This window comes from Sorghum bicolor, chromosome 4 (assembly GCF_000003195.3).
Source record: "Sorghum bicolor cultivar BTx623 chromosome 4, Sorghum_bicolor_NCBIv3, whole genome shotgun sequence".
NCBI classification, from domain to species: Eukaryota; Viridiplantae; Streptophyta; class Magnoliopsida; order Poales; family Poaceae; genus Sorghum; species Sorghum bicolor.
This window is the reverse complement of record NC_012873.2, coordinates 61,511,661-61,530,935: the sequence shown is the minus strand read 5'-3', so window position 1 is coordinate 61,530,935 and position 19,275 is coordinate 61,511,661. Positions and strand designations below refer to the sequence as shown.

Genomic DNA, 19,275 nt, shown 5'->3' with positions numbered 1-19,275 from the left:
CTCGGAAGGCTGTACTCTCGGTTAGGTTACTTATGTTCAGCTTAGGGCTTGTTTGGATGTTGTCGGATTCATTTCAATCTATGTATATTGGTATGGTTTGGGGTGGAATTTTGTTCAAATTCTACTCTAATCCACCTCAACACATGTACATTAATGTGAATCCGACTACATCCAAACAAGACCTTAGTGTATTAAACTCATCTGTCGTCGCCATGGCACCTGGACCGCTCATGACTCACCACCACTAGCAGAAACCAGAGGGCAAGAATGGAAACCTGCGAACGGATCGCTCTCCACTCGCCAACTCCAACCAGCTTACAAAATCTATCATAGCACCACGCTTAAGTGAACCATGAGCCCTCTCGTGGACGCCCGTGCCGAGCAGCATTAGAAGTTAAAGAAACTCAGTTACCACAGGAACACTTGTATGCAAAAATAACACAGACAAACCAGTTAACCAGGTTATTGTCTTGGGCTCTTGCCTCTTGGCAACAACAGTCCACAGAACACAATGAACACATACAACGAACAAGAAATGCATCATCAAAGTAGCACATGCAACGACACACAAACTAGATACTGTTGCACATAGCACACGAATGACAGCTACCTTCACTCGTCAGAGTCACCATCGACATCAAAGTCAGAATCATCAGTCAACTCCACAACTTCATCCTCGGGATCACTATCAGTAACATAGACAGGCTTCTTGGTGGCCCTGGCTGTCCTTCTAGGTTGTGCTGCACCAACTGGCTCTGCAGAGCTGCCAGAGGGTGGTGAAGCTTCAGCAGTAGTTTCAGAGCTTGCAGCAGTCGAACCTCTCTGTAAGATTGAGCCACTCTTCTTGTTGAAGGGAGAGGGCCTCATCTTCCGGACCTTCTTCTCAGGACTGGTGTTGTTATCCTCAATGCCCTGGAGCATCTCATCTATTTTCTTCTGCGTTGCCTTGCCCTGAGCCGGTGCCCTTTTCCTGGGGGCAGGAGCCTTCGGCTTAACAGCAGCAGCGGGCTTCTTTCCTCTACCTTTCTTCTGAGCTTGGACCTCTGAGACTTCCTCCAGTGTAAAATCGTCATCCTCATCATCAGATTGTATCATCACCAAGGATGACGACACAGCCTTCTTTCCACCACCTCTTTTGCTTGGTCCCTTAGTCGCTAGTTTTTCATTCTGCTCTTCTGTTATTTCAGTTTCCATAGCTGCAATTTGCTTGTCCATCAGCTCAACTTTTTTAAACAGAGAACTCTACCTTTTTATTATTGTTCAAATACACAAGTTGATAGAATGTGTTTTGGCATTACCAGAATAATCCGGAGAGGAGTCATTGATATTAAAATCAGCAAGACGGTCTTTTAGGGCAGGTATGTCAAATTCCTCTTCATCCACAGGAGCCTGTGAGATTTTCACATTTGAATTGTAAATAAAATCAATTAAAAAGTTATTAGACACAAACTAGTTAAATAGATAGCTTTGAGAATCTTATTTTATTAGATTGTTTCTTTTGATGTTCACGTTTAGGATTCTCAGCTACAACTTCTTCGTCAGACCCCTAACCATTTGCCTTAGAAAGTATTAACTATTTTATCAGCATAGTGCAACTAAAAAAGTAATTAGTCAACTCAAGAATTAGCATGTTACTGTAGATTCAAACCTTCTTGGGTGCTTTCTTCTGTTGACCTCCACGCTTTGGGACCACTGGTTCAGCCGCATCATCGTCTGTGACAGACGATCAGAGTTTCAACATTGGTTCAGAGTTCAAACAGAACTAATCATTTCCATAGGAATGCCACAGGAAACATTCTGCAGTGGAGGAATAACAGATACCTTCTGTATCGCTTTTCTCCTTTTTAACTGCAGCCTTTGATCCTGCTTTTTTGCCCCTCTGTTGTTTCTTGGGTGCAGCTTTTGATCTCCCTTTTTTGCCATCCTTTATCCTCTTTTCCCTTTGCTCCTCCTCTGATAGATCCATTTGATCAAGCAGCTGCATCAATGTACACAAGTGAGGTTGAAGAAGACAGAAGTGTAAACAGAACATCAGAAAATGCCATTGCTTACATCCAGTTCTTTCTCAAAAGCATCAAGATCTTTCAACCAAAGTGATTTTGGCGATGTGTTTTTCAGTTCCTCAACGTCATCGACTAATTTTTGTTTCTCAGCAATGAGCTCCTGTATCTTCTCCAAAGTCAAGGTACCGATTGGCATTGCGAGGAGATACTCATAGTCACTAGGCTCCGCTGCTTCAGCTTCAGGATTCTCTTCATTTTCCTCTTCTAAAGCACCTGCAGCAGCTGGTTCAGCCCTCTTTTTTTTCTTTGGGAAAGGATCAAAATTCTTCTGCCGGAGCTCCAAAAATAGATCTGCCCTTTTCCTGTTGTTAACGATAATTTCATTATCAACAACACAGCGGATAAACCTAACTTTGTTTTCAAGCTTCTTTAACTCCAGCTTGATATTTTTCAACAATGCTTCCTGCACAAAAAAAGGGGGGGGGAGGGGGGTCAGTATGGCTTTTAGTTAATATTCTGAAAATAACAAAGTCATCAGATGTACCTTTCTCTTAACATAGAATTCAAGCCTTAATTGAAAGAACTCCTCAAGTACTACAGAAATTTCACACTTTTAGGAGTGATTAAATGACAAGAAAATGAGGTATGCAGCAACACACTATGAGAAATCACTTACTTTGCTCAGGAGTGTCGTACTTCCGGATTTTACCATTTGAATCAAACAGGTGCATGTTTGATGTTCCAATTGTTGTTGTCAGCTTAAACTTCTTCACAAGTCCTTCTTCCTTAGCTATATTCATATTTCCCTCACTTAACTGGATCTCAATGTAAATGTCTTCATTATCACCTTGCGCTGTGACGTCCTGTAAAATAGTTGGAATTGAGGAAAAGTGTTTATGATATATGATGGTGCAAAAGTTATGAACACAAAGGTGTTTTCTGTTGTCAACTACCTCTATGAATGGTACTTTGTCCTTGTTCTTATCTGGACCTAAAGATTCAAGAAATTCTTTGTAATCCCCCGTCCAACGGCGGATTGGCAGTTCAGTGATCCTGAGTCTACTGTTGTCAACAACCTCAATGATTCCGGTGACGGTATACGTGGAACCAACTACCTTTGTATTGACTGTCTTCTCTATAGACCCCTGTAAATTTGGGCATGGAAAGTTTGCTTTAGTACAACCAATAATTCTAGAGTAGTATTAACAAAACTATGCCTTGGTGCAACTGCAAAAGCCAACTCATAATACCAACCTTGAATCCCCTGTACCATGGATGCATTGGTACAGTAGACTCTTCATTCAGTAACCGCCTGAGGTTAGCAACAATGTCTCTTGGATTGTAGTTTGGAATAAACGTGCTCCATCCAGTTCCAATTCCTTCACTTCCATTGACCAAGACCATGGGAAGAATTGGCATATACCTAAGAAAAAAGAGGGCTTATCATTAGCTACATTATGAATATGTGATTGAGATAAGGACAGATCATGTAAATATGCAATCGACATTACCAGGTGGGTTCAATTGACTGTCCATCCTCATTCAGATAATTAAGTAGAATATCATCATCCTTCGGGAAAATTGAACGTGTGATATGGGACAGCTTGGTGAAGATGTACCTAGGACTCGCAGCATCCTTGCCTCCCTGAAACAATATATAAACATGTAAAACACACATGACATATTTGTGGCAATCTTATGTCTTAACAAGCACCTCATAAGTACAAGCTTTTGCACTGTTATCCCACCTGAGCTCTGGTGCCAAACTGACCACCAGGGAACATAAGGTTGATGTTATTGCTGCCAACAAAATTCTGAGCCATTCCAATAATTGTACTTGCTAAACTCTGCTCGCCATGGTGGTATGCTGAGTGTTCTGACACATAACCAGAGAACTGAGCCACCTGTGCTCAACAGAAGAAACAACAAAAATAAATAAATAAACAAACCCCAGTAATCTGTATTCCAAGGAAAGGTAAACAAAAGACGCACCTTGGCTTCCTTAACAAAATTCCTCTTGAATGAACAAAACAGAATCTTCCTCTGACCTGGTTTAAGGCCATCAACCATTGAAGGTATGGATCGCTGCAGGTCCGCCATTGAGAAGAGTATCAGCTCTTTGTTGATGAAATCACTATACCTGACTCTTTTCTCTTGTTGGTCAATATACGTTCCAGGCTGAAAATCAATTTGAAGATTTAGTGTTGATCAAGCATAATCAAACCATGCCGAACTCGAGAAAGATGCAAGAGTTAACCTGAAAATTTGTAAGCCACAGTTTCCTGTCAGCAATCCGTTTCTTGCTGAATGCTAACTCAATATGATTACCATCTTGGTCATCTTCCCAGACAAAATCCTTTTTGTGATCAGTAATATCCTTAAAGTACTCCCGGCCTTCTTTGGCTGTGCTTGTTCCCAACCCCTGTACCAATAATGATCCATTTAAATGATTAACAACATAAAAATGCTGCCATCCTCAGCAAATGCTCACAGAATTAACAAGAGCAAGCAAAGGAAAATCACAAAAGCAAACATAAGCAACAAATCAGTGAAACAAAAACCAAAGGAACTATAAGGGACAACCAGACCTTGTAGTATTTTATAGTCCATGAACTTGCACTTGCTCCTAAATTCGTTCTCCATTCTTCATACTCTGGCATTGTGTAAAATGATATTGTAGTTTTACCTCTGGTTGCCTGGACAAGTGAATTCAAGTATTATCATGGCAGTCAATCAGATATTTTATAAAATTACACATCTGGCAGGGGAAAATCCCTCTGGTGCAAACTAGTATGGGATCAAGAATAAAAGTTGAACATACATAAAAATATGTCCATGACAAAACCCAACTGTTATCTACCTTGATAATTGGAGTGACGAACTCAACCAAGAAAGATTCAACTTTAAGAAGAGACGGCCAAAATGAGTGAATGAAGTTGATCAACAACCCTTTGATATGGGAACCATCATGATCCTAAATTTTGGTTGTCAAAGCATGAGCAAACAAAACTTGAGTTTGATTAGTTGATATAAAATTGGAGATCTCGTATGCCAAACCTGATCTGTCATTATCATGAGATGGCCATATCTCAAACCCTTGGCGCTTGCATACTGCTTTCCATGCTGCAAACCAAGGATCTGCTTTATGTTCTGAATTTCAGCATTCTCCATTATCTGCTTGTGGTTTGCCTCTCTGACATTCAACAGTTTTCCCCTGAGAGGAAATACACCATAGTAATCTCTCCCTACGACAGCTATGCCAGACATCTGCAGGGGCAGAACTCAGCATTTCAGTTCAATAGTTAAAGTACACAAAGTTATGTAGAAAGTATGCATTACTCACAGCAAGAGCTTTTGCAGAGTCGCCTTCAGTCAGGATCAAGGTGCACTTCTCAGAGTCCTTCCCACCAGCTTCATTTGCATCCTCAAGCTTAGGAATGCCAGAAATTCTTGACTTCTTGCTTCCATCAGTCTTCTTTAATTCTTTGCTAAGTTTGAAATCAGCCCAGGATAGGACATTCTCTATTATACTGGATTTCTCAACTGCAATCATACAAATTACAAATAGAGCATTAGCATTAGTTGAGCAGTAAAAAACTGATGTAAGCAACTATAGTGTTCTGTATCACATACCTTTCTTGAGGAAATCAATAGAAAGCTCAAACTTTGACCCAAAGCTTCCCTGACGAGTGGTCAAGGTCTCCTTGGTCTGTGAATCAAAGGCCGGATTGTCAATTAGTGCATTAACAAAGACCCACAAATGGCTCTTCACATTGTGCAGCTTCATGTTCGCATTCTTGTTTTTCTTGTTCACAACAGTCATCACATGGTTTGCAATTTGGTTGGTGATATAATCAACATGAGTTCCACCCCTTATGGTTGCAATTCTGTTGACAAAGCTGACCTGCAATAGCATAGCAGATTTTAGGATGCAAGTGTAACCACAACTCAAGAAGCTGCTCTCACATAACCCAATATTACCTGCTGAAACTGCCCTTCACTTTGACAAACACACACTTCCCACCGATCATTGTTTTCATAAATCCTGAAATAATAAACCCATTGTGAATGATCAGATATAACCCTAAAAAAAATTTTGTTTATCGACATCACCAAAACTTTATGTTTGTAGAAAATTAATACAAACGTTTTGAAGTTATCAGGTCTGTCGCAGTTAGCACTCTTCATATACAGGTTAACATAGTCCGAGAAGCTCTTTATGGGCACCCTCTGGCCATCCAACTCGACCTTCACTGTTTTGCCGAGCGTGCCGGCCATATCAACCACTCTCTTCCTCATGAGGGCTACAACATCTTCTTCAAGATGAGCCATGTTGAACTTGGCAAGATCAGGCTTGAAGGTGACCCTGGTCCAGTTCTCGCCCTGCTTGCACTTGGTAATCTGGGGCTCTGACTTCTTCCCCATGTTCTCAGAGAAAACCTGAATTCAAATTGAAGAAGAAACTTCACACTCTGTATCTTAAGATTTAGAATGTCTATCCCCCGTAACATGTGGAGAATGAATTAGTTCATATTGACCATGCCATCTGGACCCTAAAAGTCGGCTTTAAACTAGTGATGACAAATTGAGCCATGTGGATACTAAACCTAACTAACCAATCCCACAACAATTTAAGATGAAATTTCGTAACAACTTTAGCATGTATCACAAAAACAACTAGAGAACAAGTATTAAATTGAAGAGGTACCTTAAGTATCCATATGACAAAATTTATGAACCAATTCACTCGTGAACAACAAAAGAGAACTACACTGAACCGCTCAAAAATTTGTGCAAGCCTAGTAGAACTATTAATCCCAACCTACACTCGAATGCTATATCCGACAGATTTTAAACTGACAACAGAAGGCACTTAGTTCTAATAGTCATATGGCTAGTCAACAGAACTATGGAATCCGAAGCCAAAAAAATTCTAGTAGCTAATTTGTTTGTGACAGATCTACCCCATTTCAAAACACATCAACACCGGAAATATGGCAACCCGAAAGGACAAAACGCCCTTATGAAGAGCGCTCAAGAGACAGCCAAAATATGTCACCTGCTTATACTTCTTCTGGCGACGCCCATCAGCGGTCTCGATGACGAACTCCGTGGAGAAGATGTTAGTGAGTTTGGCGCCGTATCCGTTCCTCCCGCCGGTGGTCTTCTTCTCGTTGTCGTTGTAGTTGCTACTGGTGAGGAGGTGGCCGAAAATCATTTCTGGCACGTAGACGCGCTCCTCCTGGTGGATCTCGACGGGGATCCCGTCGCCGTTGTTGTATACGGAGATGCAGCAGCCGTCGACGTCGATCTGGACGCGGAGCGCGTCCATCTTGGGATCCCGCTGCTTGTTGTCGGCGGCGTTGACGAGGATCTCGTCGAAGATCTTGTAGAGTCCCGGGACGTAGGTGACCGAGCGGTTCACCATGGCACCGTCCTCGAAGACCCAGAGCGGCTGGGTGTGCTTCTCCACCGAGCCGATGTAGGTGTCAGGGCGCAGCAGGATGTGCTCCAGCTGCGTCTTCTTCTGATACATCTCCTCGATGGTCTTGCCTCCGCCGCCGGCGGCGGCGTTGTGGCCGGAGCTGGAGTGGAGAGGGCCCGCCATGGCGGCGACGCGCTGCACACGGAGGTCGTGTGCCTGCGCTAGGGTTTCAGGTGGAGTGTGCGGAGTTGGGGATTGGGGATCTGGGGAGAAAGGAATGGGGTTGGGGGGGTTTATCGAAGCCCAAGGGGTGCGATGCGAGCAACGGGGCTGGGATTCGAAATTTGAATTTGGGGTGCGGGAGTCACGCGGCGGGCTGGGGAACGGACGGTGGGATCGCGTCTGAGGGATCGTGCGGCCGAAATTGAACTGCGGAGTATCCAGAGGCTTCTGTCTCACCCTGACGCTCCAGCGACAGCGAGCAGTGGTCAGCGTTGAGTGTGGACAGAAATTTTTTTACCATGGCCTTCTTTAGGGCTTGTTTAGATCCAGAAATTTTTTGGATTTTGACAGTGTAGCACTTTTGTTTTTATTTGACAAACATTGTCCAATCATGGAGTAACTAGGCTTAAAAGATTCGTCTCACAATTTATAGACAAACTGTGTAATTAGTTTTTATTTTTATATATATTTAATATTCCATGCATGTGCCGCAAGATTCGATGTGATGGGGAATCTTGTAAAATTTTTGGTTTTTGGGTGTATCTAAACAAGGCCTCTTTACCTGAAAACCAAAAACTTTTCAAGATTCCCTGTCACATCAAATTTTGAAGCACATAGACGAAAATAAAAACTAATTACACAGTTTGCCTGTAAATCACGAGATGAATCTTTTGAGCCTAATTAGTCCGTGATTGGATAATATTTGTCAAATAAAAATGAAAATGCTACAGTGCCAAAATCCGAAATTTTTCGGAACTAAACAAGGCCCATGTGTGGGGCAATGAGCGTTTGAATTGCAAAAAATGTACTCTCTCCGTCTAAAAACACATCTCGGTTCTTGAGGAGTCAAAGAATCTTTAAGTTCAAGCTTTGTTTAGTTCGCAAAAATTTTCAAAATTTTCTGTCACATCGAATCTTTAGTCGCATGTATGGAGCATTAAATATAGATGAAAATAAAAACTAAGTGCACAGTTTACCTGTAATTTGTGAGATAAATCTTTTGAGCCTAGTTACTCCATAATTGGACAATGTTTGTCAAATAAAAACGAAAGTGTTACAGTAACCAAAACCAAAATTGTTGCGAACTAAACAAGGCCCTAGTTTATAAATCTTGTTGTTTATATTTGAATCTCTAATTAAGTTCATTATGAAACTATATTTAATAACTAATCTAAATATATTCATTACACATCATAAACATCAATATATGTTTATTTGTATTTAGTCAAAGTTAACAATCTTTGACTCTTTGGAAACCGAGATTTATATGTTTTTTTGGAACGGAGGGAGTAATTTCCTCAGAACAAAAATCGTAATTGTTTAATCTCATAATTCTGTGTTCAAATCTTATCCCGAAAAGAATGTACAGTAAACGTGAGTTTGAAATCAGTTTTTTTTATAGGAGCCACCTTTTAAAAAAAGGCAGTGCATGCATACAAAAAAGACCTGCCGCACCCTATCCATCTAGTATTGGTGATACTCTTCCACGGTGTAGAGGTGGCACCGCCCGGCAAGCTCCTCGTGGGCACAAATGGCGTGTTTGGTTGTCCGTATAGCCATGTCGGCTTTGTGCACGTAGCTGTTCGAGCGTTGGGTTGCCTGGTTGAAAGTTGAGGCATGTCTCATGCTATACAAGATTTCCTCCTGAGCCAGGCTGAGCTCATACGCTCGAAATAGTCGTTTCTTCGTAGCCAGACTCGCGCGATGTAGGAAGCATGCAGCCAGTGCATGTCAGTGAGACAAGCGATGCTTGCACACACGAGAACCAAACGAGATTTCCCTCCATCCAAACTCTGTGGGTGCGATAATCAAACACGGCCCTGTGCATACTCTTAACCTAGCTCCCTAGAGCATGCCTGTTGAGGTATAGCCTGGTTCATCTCAGAAGTTAACCAAACACGTCCAAAATATTTTGAATAAGGAAGTCTCTAGATAATTGCTTTTTGAGTTACCAAAAGTTTTTTCTCTGGTTCGAAGAGTTATAGTTGAAACTATTGTTCGCTAATTTATTTTTAAAAAATACTACTAGCTGATAGGAAAAATACGACTTATACGAACGGAGCCTTAAGTGTGAAAACAGGATACAAGAAGGGCAAACATTTACAACTATACTAATCTAATCTTAAAAAATAAGCGTATTTGGGACAACTTCACAAATTTTGTTCCCCACACTCTATCATTGAACAGTTTCACGGAATCTGAAATGTGTGAAGCACCACTTTAGATGCTCACACAACTCTATTTTATTCTCGAGCAGAGTACGTGAAGTTGAATATGTTTAGTTAAAAAATATGAAGTGAACAGTCCTTCAACCTTAAGAATCACAAAAATATAAACTAGAGAAAGTAATTCTAGTTTGATACTTCTCTCTCTGCCCCAATATAAATGTACATTTATTTAAAAAAAATCAAACATTCAAATTTAACTCAATATCAGCATATGCATTTATTTTACGATGAATGGCTAAGTTAATGTATTTTGTATAAAAAATATTTATAACTTAAATAAGTACTAGTAGATTTATCATGAGATATTTTTATAGTATTAGGATTGTGCCCGTGCGTTGCAACGGAAAACTCCACTTTGTAAAACGAGCATATGGTTCTATCAAACCAAGCACAAAATGAAGGGGAACAAATCCATATTTTGTTTAGTTGCAAGTACCGGTGGTGCACTCTTAAAGGTTCTTCAATTAAATTGTCATCCAAACGAAAATAGTAGGGTACCGCTAACAATGAAGTTGGCAAACAAATTATTTAGAAGTATAAAAACATGTTGCTTTTATTCAGGCATGCGTGTTGTTGTAGGCTGGGTCGCCGCCTCCTTGCTCGTGCCGATCCTGCATTTCCCAGCCGGTCGCCAGGTCATCGCCGCCGGCCATCAGGCAAGCTGCAACGGTGCCATGGAAACAGGACCATGCAAGCAGGCGTGTAGCCGGCCAAGAGCATAACTTAAATACACATATATACACAGTAGCAAATGGTACTTGAATGTAGTTTCGTATCTGGTGGAGATCTTGCAAAGAAAATTATCTTTGAGAACGAACGAGCAGCCTGGCCACATCCTCGATCGACATCCGAGAGGGGAACAGGCCCCCGCGGGCATGATGGTCTCGAGGCGACGGCCGGCCACGGCAAACCTAGCGGCAGCGGTGGCAGACGACCAGCAGGAAGGCCACGACAAACCAAGGCCTTGTTTAGATACACTCCAAAACCTAAAATTTTACAAGATTTCTCATCACATCGAATTTTGCGGCACATGCATGAAACATTAAGTATATATAAAAATAATAACTAATTACACAGTTTATTTGTAAATCGAGACAAATCTTTTAAGTCTAATTGCTCCATGATTGAATTAACATTTGTCAAATAAAAACGAAAGTGCTACGGTGTCAAAATCCATAATTTTTGCATCTAAACAAAGCCCAAGTAGAGAGATATCTATCGGCAGGAAGCCATAGCGGTGGCGGCAAACGGCAGGATGGAGTCCAGCGGCGGCGTTGGGCTGGACGGCGAGCGTACTCGGGGCAAAATTCAGCGCGCGAAGAAATTGGATCACTGATCGACCAGTCAACCTGGCTGCTGGCTTCTGGTCGTCAGCACAATCAGCTCATTGGCCACGCCGTCCACCTCGAACATACTGCACCCAGGCACCATCAGCTCCCCGACCGACCTCGACATCGCCGTGCGCGGCACACACGTTCAGCAGCGTGTTCACGGCATTGACCGCAACGTATGCCTCCATGCATCTTCAATGACTCCGGCCGGCCAACGACTGTCTCCCATGCATCTTCAGTGACTCCGACGACGGTCTCCAGAGCGTGCTCACCGAGATCCACCTGGACACGCACACGGACGCAACATGCTAGGGCACAAGACGCGTTACGTACGCCTACCTTGGATTGCACGATCCGTTGCCGGCTCGATTGTCCATCTCTGTTGTAGGCGGGGAGCTATGTTTAGATCCCAAATCTTTACACTCCAAAATTTTTGGCTGTAAACTTTACATTCAAGTAGGTGTTTAGATGCTTCCTAAATTTTTTGGTCTGCAAGACACATGACACGGGTCCCCAAGCAAGTTTACACAGCTTTGGGGCTCCAAGGTCCCAAATTCCAAATCTTTACAGCCAAATTTACAAGCCTCTGTTTAGATCCATTCTTCCAAAAAGTGCTTATTTCTCCAAAAATTTTGGTTGTTTGGCTGCATCTAAACAGGCCCTAAACAGGCCCTAAGTTGAAGAAGGACGTGTGATTATCTTCGAAGCCAAGCCGAATGGATATTTAAGCTATTATTAGTTGTTTATTACCACATAGAATGTGTCAACATAGTAGCTAGATTGATCCACGGCCTATGGCTCACGCAAGCATGGGCACAAGGGCTCGTGTCTTTGGAGCGTTCACAATGGGTTGAACTAATCTTGGATCTTAGTTGGGTCCTATAAACAATTAGACATCACCTCTTATCCTAGCTACCAACAATGTATGGAATCGGGGACGGACCAATCTTGAATCCTCCCCTAGTTTCTTCCTCACCAAATCTAACGGAGCTACACGTGGATGTGTCATAGAGGTGTCGTCATCGCCCCATTGTCCGCTTCTCGTAGCCTGACCCTGCCACAAGGTCCTTCAACTCCAACATCGACCATGGGCTCCTACGCCCAAGGGGGTGCAACGATGGTGCCATGGGGGCCCTTCTGACCAAGGCAGAGAGAGTGGTTCTAGCCAAGGATGGGGCCAACATTTAGGATGGTGGCGCCGACATCGGTGGACGCCGACAACGACGATGATAATCCCCTCTATTCGACGGGAGCAGCAACAACATGAAAGAGAAGAAGGGTAAGAAAGGGAGCACAATTTCTTTATTTTTTTCAAGCCGGGTTTGATTCAACGGAGCGAGTCTTTAGTAAAATCGGCTCGTGGGGTATGAGAGCGGGTTCGATCTTCATATTTATTGTATGGGAGTGGTGTCGAACCGCACACTTCAGACGCTCTTAGAACTGCGACATTAGCAGTCTCACAACATCTTCAATAATTTATAGAAAACATCACTTGATAAAGTAATAAGTTTTTTGAGTGACTAAAAAAATTTACAGTTTCTAAATTCTCGCTCCTAGAAGATAGAAGTTAATTTTACACAAAATTCTCAAACTATTTTTGAATCGTCCCACCACTTTTATATTTTATTTCTCTCTTGTACATCTGCATCTTGAACCATGGCCTACTTTTTATTTTTCCTCACGTTCTTGCACCTTTAGATTAGCGGGATGGATACCGTGCATATTTATCCGTGCAATGAAGTGGGTTTTTTTTCAAGTGCGGGAAGATTGAGAGTTGAGATATGGAGTTGTTGGATAGCACTTGTTTCAATCTTGCCAAAAAGTTTAGATTGAAAGTGGTTTTTGAAAACTTTTGGAGATGCTCTTATATTAAAGGTGTTCTCTCCATCTAAAAAAGTGCACTTCTAGCATTCAGAAATTATCCTATAGTAGGGTTCACCTGACTTCACTAGCTTTGTGAGAGGAGAGGAAAAAAAGCTCACATGAACAATGCGTGAACAGTGCATGCATTAGAGGAGCTGGGATCCAGTGGGAGCTCTACCAAATGGGGCCTAAGTATACTTCTAAGCCATGATCCACCTAGCACTAATATGCAACTTTTGCATGTTATGATACCATTTGCTACTTTCTCCTAGCTAGATTATGAGCATCAATATTCATATTCCTACTCTCGTGAGCAAAATCAACATAAATAAAACCACGATCCCTAGCCCTAACCTCCTTCGCAACTTGGCCATATGAACACATGCCTTCTTTGCCAAGACATAATACATTAGCATTGTCTGAAGCTAACAGGAAGGACTGCAACGTTAGATCAAAGGCCAGCGCTAATCCTTCCATGCATGCAATTGTCTTAGTCGTTTCACATCAATAATACCATCCAGTACCACACCTAAAGCCCTCAAGATTCTTCTCTACCTAGCCGCGAGCAACAATCGCTGCCTATGGTCTATCCATGTTCCTAGAGATTGTTGCATCAACATTGATTTTCATACAACCCACGGAGGCGCGAACCACTTCGGACTCTTAGTCTAGACTATCATATTCACCACCCAAGACGGTTTAGACGCTAGTAAATCAACCACATATTTGTTTATTACAAAACTATATGTCGGTAGGGGGCTTTGGAAAATATTCTCATATATAGCTTTTCTTCTTGTGTACCAAGTAGCTCACATCATCACCACTGCACGAACAAGATCGCCACGAGACACTGACTTGATCAATGTGGCCACCCATGCCCTGGCGTCTTCCTCTTGTACTGTATCCTCACTCAAATGTTCAACAAATTTTTCGCGCTCTAGCACCCCACACATCATGCAATATTGCACTCAAGTAAAGACTACCGCCAAGAGTCCAGAGCACCGCACAATGCCCAAAAGTGTTGTGGTTTGCCATGTTCTGGTGTTGAAGCACGTCGGCTAATGGCAACGAGTACCGTGCCAAACGCGAGAGGAAGACACTTATCTTTGAACAAACTTAGACTTGCCTTAAAGAAGACCACTCATTTTCTTCCTCTCTCATACTTGATCTTTGGACGTTCTCCATGATAACACATGTCTTAGCATTAACATTTTGTAGACCAAATGTACAATGGAGATCTTCTTTTTGTCATGATGCCAAGTCCAAAAATCGGGTTGTCATTGATTACACAAAGGTATATAGACATTATAGCCTCCTTAGGGCACTCACAATGCAAGACTCTATCACAGAGTCCAAGACACTTAATTACATATTATTTATGGTATTTTGCTGATGTGACAGCATATTTATTGAAGAAAGAGGTAGAAAAAATAAGACTTCAAGTCTTATTTAGACTCCAAGTCCACATTGTTCGAGGTAATAAATAACTTTAGACTCTATGATAGAGTCTGTATTGTGAGTGCCCTTATCAGCTTGCATAAAAAACTAATGAAGCTTTGATGTACCCCAGGTTACCAACATGTAGTTTCACTGGACCCAATGCGCTTGATCAAACCCTGTTGAAGGACCTCTGCCGTATCTAGTAGCGAGCTTCCTATCCCGGAGAGGGCCCAGCCCAGTGCGGCCACCAAAAAGTCACGATATTACCTCAGTAGCTTGAGGCCTTGTTAGTTCATCTCAAAAACCATTTTTTTTTCAAGATTTTTCGTCACATCGAATTTTGCAGCACATACATAGAGCATTAAATATTAATAAAAAATAACTAATTACACAGTTTACCTATAATTTACGAGACGAATCTTTTGAGCCTAGTTAGTCTATGGTTAAACAACAATTGTTAAATACAAACAAAAATGCTATAGTACTCAAGCTCAATTTTTTTCACCAACTAAACAAGACCTAAGCCACAAACTTCATGAGCATTCCCTTGCCGCCCAAAAAACAATGCGCTCTTATGCACCACAGATCCACACTCGAAAAAAACATTCTTGTTGGCCTAAGAGAAGAAGAAAAGAAGGGCCCGAACAGAATCAATAAATTGCAGCCCACTAACGCACAAAAGAGGTGGTCGTAGTGTTTTTTAGCTCGATTAGCAAATATGCTTGTGCGTTGCAACGGGAGAAAAAAAACTACTAAATAGTCACGCAAAACAATAACGCCAATGGTACATATGTATTTTATAATTTTTGCTTTTTTACTTTATTTCATGATGACAGTCACATTCATAATGTAAGTTAATGCTGACAATAAATAACAAATATCCTATTAAACTTGTATTGAATTAAAATATACCTTAATATAGTTTTTCCTTCCATTGCGAAACACATAATCATTTAGATATAAATATATCCTAACTTTACAGTTTTTTATACTACCCATATGTTTCTATGATTCAATATCGACCTTTATAGCTTTTTTGACGCATTATATCAGCCTCCATAACTTAATGCACAAACAACATAATAAGTGTTGAAAAAATAGGGGTTATGCACCGAGGCGTGCCTTAGACAGGAATCGAACAGTACAGAGTTAGTGAAGTCTTTGGGAACACCAACAACGAGGACATTCTCCTCGTACTCCTAGCCACCTCCACGTATTCTAGGTCTACCTCTAGCACGTTCTTACTCATCACTGAACCTATATGCTTACAACATATGCAAGGATAATTTAATACAACTATAGTTAAAGCACAATCAACAAGATTCATAACATCTATGGATACATTATATTTTTATAAATCTAACAAAGTTGGTTTAGATTGTTTCTAAATTTTTATGATTTTTGGTGAATTTTGTAAAATCTTTGTTTTTTATAAAAAAAGAAAAATGAAAAAAATAAAAATGTTTGCATAGGCTTGGTCCAGCTAACGAAGCTAGACTAACTGCAAGGATCTAACAAAACTGGTTTAGAATTCTTCTAATTTTTTATAATTTTTGGTGAATTTTGTAAAATCTCTATTTTTTATAAAAAAGAGAAAATAAAAGAAAAAGAAAAATGTTTGCATGGGCTTGGTCCAGCCTAACGAAGCTAGATTAACTGTAAGGATTTGGCCCAAGTAAAAAAAAGAAGCCCACTTGAATTTGGACATTTTGCATCAGAAACTCTAATTTATTTTTAAAACTATTAAGATCTTTTGACTTCTTTCTCTCTTGTATTTTTATATCTGGAACCCTGTATTTTTCTATTCTCTTCCATACTCTTAATCGACAATTGACGGACAAAGGTAGAGATGGATACGGTGGACAGGGGCAGATACAAACCGGCAGACTGAAATATTAATAATTATATATTAGGAAAAGATTAGCAGAAGACTAACATTTGCCATGCCAATCTTAAAGCAAGCGATCTAATATAAAAATATAAGATAATATTTTGGTGAGACAATTAAGGTCGGCACTTAGTTTGTTACCAACAAAATAAAAAAAATTCTAGCTACTTTTTATACTGCTTGTGTATCAAATCTCTTAAACTAAGAGCAACTCCAACAGTTTGCTAAAATTACTTGGCATCCTACGATTTTTGCTAAAATCACAAAAAAACAGCCTCCAACAAGTTGGCAAAACTACTTGGCAATTTTGTGAGCTTGGCAAAATTCCTCCTTCACTTGGCAAATATGCCAAGTCCTCCATCGCTTGGCATCACGTGTATCCCAATTTGCCAATTTGTTGGAGGCTCAATTTTGTGATTTTGGAAAAAATCCTAGGATGGCAAGTCCTTTTGCCAAGCCCAAATAGCAAACTGTTGGAGAATGCTTCTTTTTTCACTTGACATTTGGTTTTGAGACTTGGCAAAACTATAGATTGAGTTTTAGCAACTGTTGGAGTTGCTCTTAAAGTATCTCCAGCAGCACTGCCTAAATCAGACTACCTAAATATCTATTTGGTACGGTAGCCAACTATTTTTCTACTATCTAAATTTTGCTCTCGACTCCGGTAATACTAGCTAAAATATGCTACCCAAACTTAAACTCATCCAAACAGAGAATGAGAGGGGTCCTACATATCATCCTCTCTTATGTCGTCATCACCATAAATGAACTTGTCATTGGGGAGGGGAGCAGAGGTAGCCCTGGGAGATGTTGGAAGAGGTGTGGCCACCGTCGTCGAGAGTAGGGGAGGAGGTCGCGCACCGGGCAGGCCGCCCACGCCAGGAGCAAGTTGTCTGCACTGAGGGGCTCAACGCGGGAGCCACAGAACACGAGCGTTGTGCCTGGGGCAGGGCCATAGTGCTAGTGGCAGGGGTGTCAGATCCGGCCTTGCTAGACCCATAGATGGTAGCAGTGGCACTCAAAGGGGGGCAATAAAGTTGAGCATGCAGTCCGTGGGCCAAAGGCACGGCCCAAAGCACGATGATTTGGCCCGGCCTGAGCACCACATAGTCCGGATCCCAACCGTGCCCGTGTCAGCCCGAAGCATGTAGCGGGTCGTGCTTGGGCCGGCCCCTCGGGCCGCCGGACGGCCCGGTCCGGTCCGCTTTTAACAGTAGGCACAGTGTCGGTTCGGTATGAGGGAATTTATGAAATTTGAAGTATCAAGTTCTATGACATGTGAAACTTGTGACTTTTGGCATGTAAAATATAATGTGTGAAGTATCAAGGTCTATGACCTAAATATGATTTACTTGTGCCTTGTTAAATTATGTATAAAATATGGTGTTTTTTATATAATGCCCCATAAGCCGATCCGATGGACTATGGGGCCTCATGCTCTTCAGACCGACATAGCCCAAAAATCGGCCCACGTATCGTGCCTGGGCCGTCAGGCAAACACGATGGCCTGTGGAGGCATGGCCCGGTGGCATGATAGGCCAGACAGACCGATGCCCTATCAGGCCATGCCTAGCACGGGGTCGTGCCATGTCGAGCCGGCCCAACCCGTTGCTCAACTTTAGGGGGTGACAAGGCACCTGCATATTCATGGAACTAAGGACGCGAGGGGCATGATCGGAGATGGCCCATGCTGAGGAAGGCCGCGCATGGCAAGCCACGTCGGTGAGGAAAGTCCAGCGGCAGAGGACTCATTAACGCCTTCGGGGAGGACTGCGGGCAACGATGTTAGGTGCTTCCGAGCGCGTCCGGAGGAAAGAGAGGAACACAAAATAGGTAAAGTGATTTATTGGCCCAACAAATGTAGGTAGTGGGAGGAGGAATTTGTTTGACCAACAAAAAAAGGAGCTGCTAAGAAGTTTTTTATAGCCTCCACTACATAAATAGGATAGGTAGTCTATGTTAGATAACTTATTGGAGATGCTCTTACCTATATTTTAGGTCTTTGTTCTAACTAGAAGATTGACTAAAAATCTAACTTACGAAAAGGCATACGTCATGCTAAAGGGTCTTTAGCCTAGTAGTTAAAGCACCTGGAGCATCTAGTAGGCCTAAGTTTGACTTCCCGTCGGAGCAAATTTAAACAGGTTTAGAATAAAAAAGAGTTTAAAAACATAGGGTGAGTTTTTCCTCGCTAACTTTGGTAAAAAAACATATGCTATGTTTGTAATATAGCTTATTCTGACATTTAAAATTTATTATGAAATATAAAAGATTTGGTGAACAAAGAGGAAATGTTTACTAAATAGAAATCCTCGATTTAGTAGTTATCATATTTTTATATAGGCAATGGATCTAGTGCAAACTCTTTTATATATAATAAGGGAACTAAGAGCCCACTTTTTAATTACAAGGAATAGGAATAGAGTCAGATTTTAATTATTATAGAAAGTTAAAATAAAAGGTACATACGACTATTACAGTTTCTCTTATTTTATTAAAATAGCTAAAATATGTTATATGTTTAGACATAGGATAGAGAATACTCCCTCCATCATAAAATAAAGTGTATTATGACTTTTAAATTTTGTATCAAAATATAATGTATTTTATATAATGATAATGTTTTGATTTGATAAGATTTGTTAAAAGAAGTCATAATTTGAGAAGAAACTTTATAATTGGAATAACCTATAGGTGCATGCATCATTTAATTGTTCTATTAAGCTGTCTTAAATTTTTTAGAACACATTGTATTATATAAGAGGAAGTAGCTTGTTTAGTTTATAGAAAATTTTGCAAATTTTTTTAGATTTCTCGTAATATCAAATCTTGCAGCACATGGAGCATTAAATATTGATAAAAGAAATAACTAAAA

The 19,275-nt window shown here is 41.1% G+C and overlaps 1 protein-coding gene across 2 annotated transcripts; it reads right to left on the bottom strand.

The window, feature by feature from the left end:
* On the bottom strand, positions 409-7,705 carry LOC8073171 (DNA topoisomerase 2). Of its 2 annotated transcripts, XM_021459410.1 has the most exons (21): positions 7,063-7,704; positions 6,151-6,443; positions 5,985-6,048; positions 5,637-5,907; positions 5,347-5,546; positions 5,061-5,270; positions 4,864-4,977; positions 4,592-4,699; positions 4,261-4,425; positions 3,996-4,181; positions 3,752-3,907; positions 3,515-3,648; positions 3,258-3,426; positions 2,957-3,148; positions 2,680-2,866; positions 2,548-2,597; positions 2,053-2,466; positions 1,822-1,978; positions 1,649-1,713; positions 1,299-1,389; positions 409-1,196 (listed from the first exon to the last, which is right to left on the bottom strand). In XM_021459410.1, exons 1-21 carry the CDS (start codon positions 7,609-7,611, stop codon positions 613-615), a joined length of 4,359 nt encoding a protein of 1,452 aa, XP_021315085.1. In that variant the 5' UTR covers positions 7,612-7,704; the 3' UTR covers positions 409-612. The 2 variants fall into 2 exon arrangements, with proteins under 2 accessions (XP_021315085.1, XP_021315084.1); XM_021459409.1 differs by having other exon boundaries at positions 2,680-3,148; positions 7,063-7,705.